The sequence below is a fragment of the Oncorhynchus masou genome, chromosome 30 (genome assembly GCF_036934945.1).
Source record: "Oncorhynchus masou masou isolate Uvic2021 chromosome 30, UVic_Omas_1.1, whole genome shotgun sequence".
NCBI lineage: Eukaryota > Metazoa > Chordata > Actinopteri > Salmoniformes > Salmonidae > Oncorhynchus > Oncorhynchus masou.
Window position 1 is genome coordinate 23,354,845 of NC_088241.1, and position 7,163 is coordinate 23,362,007.

Below are 7,163 nucleotides of genomic sequence, written 5' to 3' on the forward strand. Positions count from 1 at the left end.
CAAAAATCTCACACACTTACCAGTCCAAAATCATCAGGATTCACAGAGCAAACAGTGGGAAGTCTCTACCACACCTGTCGCCACAGGTAGGCCCATTTCATTACACTTCATCTGGCTCAACTTAAGAGCGCCGACTGACTTCATTTCGAGATCCTAAAGGTTCTCAAGGGAGCATGTAAACTTATCAGTAAGTTTACTTGGTTTGTATTCAGGAGACAAAAGTGTGTACACAGGAGACACATGATCTATTCTGCACTTCTGCATTGAGGAGTAGAGGGGTGTGCAGTGAGTTTGCACAACGTCAGCAGCATCTCTAGACTAGTTGCCTATTGAGCCGACTGCGAGCTGGGGTAGTTTGTTTCACGTCCAGGGAGGCAAATCCAGGGTGACGCAGGCGAACATGATTCCACTTGTTCCCATAGAGGCAAGTGCGATCAGAACTCAGTCAGATCAAGAATATAAGCGTTCTGAGCTTTGATCAACGCTGGGAGCAATATTTAGATGTTGACCCGTAAAATCCCTAGGAAATCAGCTCAAAGTAATTTTAATTTTGGAAATATGTTCATAAGTATTCCCACCCCACGCATTGCGAGAGAGACATATACTGAGTGTACAACACATTAGGAACACCATCCTAATATTGAGTTGCACCCCTTTTTGCCCTCAGAACAACCTCAATTCGTCGGGGCATGGACTCTACAAGGTGTCAAAAGCGTTCCCCAGGGATGCTGACCCAATGCTTCCCACAATTGTGTCAAGTTGGCTCGATGTCCTTTGGGGGACCATTCTTGATACACACGGGAAACTGTTGAGCTTGAAAAGTGAGAGCCTCAAGGTCGAAGTGAAAGATATCGAGAGGTATCTTTATGTCTATTGATGATGCATTTGTTTTTACCGTGCCTCTTGAGGTGGGCTAGAAGGGATGGATTTGTCTCTGCTGTAAATAGACAGAGTTTTGTTTTGAGGTGATAAAACAGGTCCCCGTGTTTAAATGGTTGTTTCCCGCAGAATGTCTGAAGCTTGTTTTTGGTGGATTTAATTTTCTGCTGGTTTTTGAATTAAACACATTCTCAAGCCATTTATTAGCAAATTTTCGCGTTGCCGCAATTAGGCGGCAACTCCTTCTCACAACGCATTGGAGGAAAGGGTCAGAGGTTCCTCCCCTTGGACCGTCTCCTCCGATGCGTTTCGAGAAGGAAGCGAGGAACGGACATGCGAAAAGTCAAGGAAGTACAATTTGAGATGCACCATTCAGGAAATTCTGTTTAAGCAATCAGAGATAATGTCTCCACCCAGTGGTCACATTTGGTACTGTCTGATGACTTGTAACCCATCTGCATTTCTATGGGTATGTACAGTACATGTTCAAACATTTCCCCTCTGCACCTCTAAGTAGATCTCAGAGCTAACCCCTGACCTGAAAGAGATGGATGGATGGGACAAACCTGTAGGGTCCTCTGTAGGGGCCATGATGTCCAAAGACAATGGCAGCACCCCCACATCACCTCCGGGTATGTATATTAGAATATTATGTCATTATATTTTAAATAGAATAACTTTGTAATAGAGACACATGAAATATAAGGATGATAATGATTGGTAATGTGTTGACATTGGCTGCCATACAACATAAGCCAATCACTGATGTCTGAATTGTGTTCCTGTGTCAACAGTCAACCGGTCCTGTGCGGACCTGAAGTGCTATATGGTTCTGTTCGAGGCGGAGAAGACAGCCATCGGCTCCATCTGTTTCCTGGCCGGACCCTTCACTTTCCTGGAGAATGCTTTGGTCCTGGGTGTGATCGCCGCCACGGCCGCCCTGCGCCAGCGCCCCTCCTACCTCTTCATTGGCAGCCTGGCCCTGGCCGACGTCTTTGCCAGCTGCTTCTTCACCACCAGCTTCCTGGACTTCCACCTGTTCCACCGCCTTGATGGCCCCATCGCCTACCTCTTCAAGCTGGGCGGGGTGACGATGGCTTTCACCGGCTCGGTGGGAAGTCTTCTGCTGACTGCTCTGGACCGCTATCTGTGTATACATCAGGCGTCGAGTTATAAAGTGGTGTTGACGCGCCGCAGGGCCCTGTTGGCTCTCCTTGCCCTGTGGAGCGCCACCATCCTCATCTCCTTCCTCCCTCTGATGGGCTGGAGGTGCCCCACAGGGCTCAGCCCGCCCTGCTCGCGCCTCTTCCCATACATCGACCACCGCTACCTGGCCTGCTGGGTCAGCTTCATCCTGGTGCTGCTGTCACTCATCCTGAGCGCCTACGCCCTGATCCTGTGGAGGGCCAATCGGCATGAGGCCTCCATGACGGGCCTCCAGGGGGCGCCTACCGGTGGTCAGGCCCGCATGCGGCTGGACATCCGATTGGCACGTACCCTGGGCCTGATTCTGCTCATAATGGTGGGCTGTTGGCTGCCGACCCTCTCCTTCATGCTGGCAGATATCTCGGTGCAGCTCACACACACCCAGCAGAGGGCCTTTGCTTTCTGCAGCACCATGTGCCTGGTCAACTCAGCCGTCAACCCACTGCTGTATGCCCTGCGCTGCCGGGAGCTGAGGTTGGCACTGATGCGGCTGTTGGGGGGCCTGAGTGAGGGGCTGGGGTGCTGCCAGAGGCATGTAGGGCGAGACTCGACCACTACCCTTCCCTTAGGCGAGGGCAACAGCTGTAGCGCGCACTCCGAGAGTGAGGAGCCCAGACTCGTTAGCTGCCGACCGAACACAGTCTCAGAAATGGTTGGGAACCAGCAGCTGGACATGACTGGAAAATGAGAAGGGGTGAGAGGCTTACTGTATATCAGGGTTATTATAGTGTGTTGTGAACTTGTGTTTCTTCTGTTGTGTTCATAGCGATGAGGAGGTAATGTCTCTAAAATGAACTGTGATAACAGGGACTAAAACAAAGATATAGACCATGTTACCATAAATTGTGTTGACCCACCTACAAGCCAAGTCACTACGAGATAATATTATTTTATTATTTGTCCAAGGGACAAATAATAGCAACAAGCTATGTGTTTTTTTTTACAAACCAGTAGAAATTAGGGGAATTATCCCAAATTAACACCTTTGGGAAAACAACAGCATTGTTAATGTTGGCAGTGCAAATGTAGATAGCTATGTGTATCCTATGCTTGTTTTAGCTTGAGTGTTTGTCCTTTAGCGTCCAGAAGAGGATCCTGCCGTGTTCCCATCTGCACATATACACCTGTCCTGAACAGAGGCCCTATGGATTGCAAACAATGTTCTCCACATGTGACTGCGAGCAGTGTCGAGATCAGAGGTGTAGGCAAGGCAGAGCCTGAGTGGGTCCACTCAGATTTTGTATTATTTTAAAAAAAAGTTTTTTTTTAATGCTCTTTACTTGTCAGTGTTCCAAATGGGATATTATGTATTTTACCTAAATATGCAAACACTATTAGAATTCATAGCAAGCAGTGCACTGGGTTAGTCAGATTTGATTAAATATAACAAAACAGATGACCTGGAATGACATCACTTGCCAAAAAGAACTAACTGAAAGCCACACCCCCAATGAGCAACGAATATGACTGTATTGAGGCATATGTCACTGTGCTTTTATGGCTACATGCACCATGCCACTACCTACTTCATTTGTTCATTTAGCAAACAAGACAGCTCATAATCCAGCGCCTTTATCACATTCTACACACACCTATATTTTAGTTTTAATTAGCTTTAAAAATCCTACATTTTCTCTCAGCCTCATGGCAAAATGTGTAGAATAGCATGAGATGAGCTGAAAAAAAATGGCACATAAACCTCTAAACCCTATGGCAAAATGTGTAAAATATAATTGGGGGCCCAGACAAATTTCTACAGGCCCAACCAACAACATATTTCTGGCTACGCCACTGGTCGAGATGAGTGGGGCACAGGTCAGAAAGATAGAGAATCACACAACACAGAGACGAGAACACTCTTTTCTATAGAACACTATAAATATCATATCAAATCAAATCAAATTTTATTTGTCACATACACATGGTTAGCAGATGTTAATGCGAGTGTAGCGAAATGCTTGTGCTTCTAGTTCCGACAATGCGGTAATAACCAACAAGTAATCTAACTAACAATTCCAAAATTACTGTCTTATACACAAGTGTGAGGGGATAAAGAATATGTACATAAAGATATATGAATGAGTGATGGTACAGAGCAGCATAGGCAAGATACAGTAGATGGTATCGAGTACAGTATATACATATGAGATGAGTATGTAAACAAAGTGGCAAAGTTAAAGTGGCTAGTGATACATGTATTACATAAAGATGCAGTAGATGATATAGAGTACAGTACTATAGTTCACAAGTCATTTTAGTAGATCAATCACAAAACAATCAAACACAAAAGGTAGATGTTTTGTCTTGTTATGTGTCACATGCTTCTTAAACAACAGGTGTAGACTAACAGTGAAATGCTTAACCACGGGCCCTTTTCCAACAATGCAGAGTTAAAGATAAAAATAGAAATAGTGATATGAGGAATAAATACACAGTGAATAATGAATAACAATAACAAGTTAAAACTCTAAGCCAAACTGCACCGCTGCTAAGACAATTTGGTGTTTACTCTGCAGCATTTGAAACAAAGTGTTGTGTGTTTATAGTCCCCCTCCCTCAAGAGGACAATCCTTCTAAACACAGATGACAGCCTGAAGACAGGGAGTCTGCCATTTCAGGCCAGAAAATAGTGGGAGGGGAAAGGACAGACAGCATGGTTTATGTGAGGGGGTGAGATGGCAGAGACTAGATAGAGACAGTCATTTCTGGGTAACAATTAAGTACCTTACTGTGATTGTTTTCAATTAAAATGGTCAAAAATAAACAAAAATAGCTTCTTAGCTAAGAGCAATTTCTCAAGCAAGACTTTTGCTATGACTGTCTGGGAGTGGTCTGAATGGGGAGGGGGAAACTGAAAATTAGCTCTGGTTGGCAGAGAGGTTTGGCACTCTATTTCTTATAAACTCAGCAAAAAACAAATGTCCCTTTTTCAGGAACCTGTCTTTCAAAGATAATTTGGAAAAATCCAAATAACTTCACATCTTCATTGTAAAGGGTTTAAACACAGTTTCCCATGCTTGTTCAATGAAACAAACAATTAATGAACATGCACCTGAGGTACAGTCGATAAGACACTAACAGCTTACAGACGGTAGACAATTAAGGTCAGAGTTATGAAAACTTAGGACAATAAAGAGGCCTTTCTACTTACTCTGAAAAACACCAAAAGAAAAATGCCCAGGGTCCCTGCTCATCTGCGTGAATGTTCCTTAGGCATGCTGCAAGGAGGCACGAGGACTGCAGATGTGGCCAGGGCAATAAATTGCCATGTCCGTACTGTGAGACGCCTAAGACAGCGCTACAGGAAGACAGGACGGACAGCTGATCAACCTCGCAGTGGCAGACCACGTGTAACAACACCTGCACAGGATCGGTACATCTGAACATCACTCCTGCTGGACAGGTACCGGATGGCAACAACAACTGCCCGAGTTACACCAGGAACGCACAATCCCTCAATCAGTGCTCAGACTTTCCAATAGGTTGGATCGGAGGGTGAGGGCATATGACAAAGAACATTTGATTTGAAGCAGTGCTTTGTTATGATTCTGAACGGTCAGATAGCAAGCAACAATGACAAGAAGCTGCCATGTGTGGAATCGTAGGTTGCTCATTTCAGCTAGTTGTATCTTGTTCTTGATACCATGTCTTATTTTGAGGTGTTTTGACTTATTTCATGTCAATGTTAATATGGCTCAAATTTACCAGCTAGCTAACCAACAACTGTAAAAATGTATTTGAGAGACAATAAGTGCTCATTGTGCAAATGTATTTGTTTTCAATAAACATTTGGCGATGAAATATAGTTTACATGTTGTCAACAATGTAAGCCAACCCCATCTGTTTTGCCCCATCGTTGCACATGTGTTGGTTTTGTTGCTTAACAACCATCCCATCTATTGGTCTATTAACTCGTTTACCGCCTGGGGATGTCACCATGCAGGCAGGCCAAAACTTAATCCCGGCAAAAGTGTATTTTCAAACAGCTCTTACACTAAAGGAGCATTATCATAATTTTAATAATTTCACATTATTATTCCAACCTCAGTGTGGAAATATATATATATATATTAAGTAACATTAAAACAGTATATTCAGTTAAACGCTAGCCTTCGATGAGTTATTGTTCACTACCTCACTTGTCAGGCAAACACTACATGATATAAAACAAGAACCTTCAAGTTTCATCCTTCGATGTCGGCTCTTCCTATCATTGTGAAGCAGAATTCACCAAGTGTTGGATTGTTCACCCACTAATAGGGAACGTGAGCTGGCGTTAGACCGTCGTGAGACAGGTTAGTTTTACCCTACTGATGATGTGTTGTTACAATAGTAATCCTGCTCTATATAAAATACACCAGGAAATCAAGTTATATATAAAATACATAAAATATAAAATACATCAGGAAATCAAGTTTTTGACTGCACTGGGCCTTTAAGGGAATGTGGCACACAAGATGACCACAAATAATAAATCCATGTCAATACATAAAGCATGTCCCTCCCAGGTACGAGGGACCAGAAACCCAATGGATAACTCACTAATGATTTGACTTCAATGTTTATGTGTAACCATACATTAAATGTTACACTCTGAATAAAAAAATATGAGAATAAATTAATCTAAAAGGACACATTCAATTGCTCAGCAGAAAAAGAACACAAAGCCTGCAGATCTACATTGTGCCTGGCCCCATTAACGCTTTGTGGGGGTGAAGTGATAAAATGTCAACTTGATTAATTTAACCGAGAGCCTCCTCAACTGTGCATCACATGAATAAATGTGTCTGGTGTGTGCTTCAGTATCACCCCTTCTATCCACACACAGTGAGCTTGCAGCTACAACATATTGCCTCAGTGTCAGTGACCATTGAGGGTCACTTAGACAACGTAAACTTCTAATAGACAATGGTAGAGAAATAAGCCATGGGGAGAGACCTATAATGACATGACATGCTAATGTCCATCATGCAAAAATAAATCTCCCCTGTGCAGAGGGCTCTAGGCTACATGGTATGCAATGCAATGTATCATTTCACCTGTAGTGTCACAATGGACTCAGTATGTCATTAAATGCA

At 43.5% G+C, this 7,163-nt stretch overlaps 1 protein-coding gene across 2 annotated transcripts; it reads left to right on the forward strand.

Moving 5' to 3' along the window:
- The first annotated feature begins 1,316 nt into the window (after positions 1 to 1,316).
- On the forward strand, positions 1,317 to 6,042 carry LOC135522381 (cannabinoid receptor 2-like). Of its 2 annotated transcripts, XM_064948572.1 has the most exons (3): positions 1,317 to 1,511; positions 1,674 to 2,779; positions 5,299 to 6,042. In XM_064948572.1, the coding sequence occupies exons 1-2, from the start codon at positions 1,427 to 1,429 to the stop codon at positions 2,771 to 2,773; spliced, it is 1,185 nt and encodes a 394-aa protein (XP_064804644.1). In that variant the 5' UTR covers positions 1,317 to 1,426; the 3' UTR covers positions 2,774 to 2,779; positions 5,299 to 6,042. The 2 variants fall into 2 exon arrangements, with proteins under 2 accessions (XP_064804644.1, XP_064804642.1); XM_064948570.1 differs by having other exon boundaries at positions 1,674 to 6,042.
- Positions 6,043 to 7,163: the final 1,121 nt, after the last annotated feature.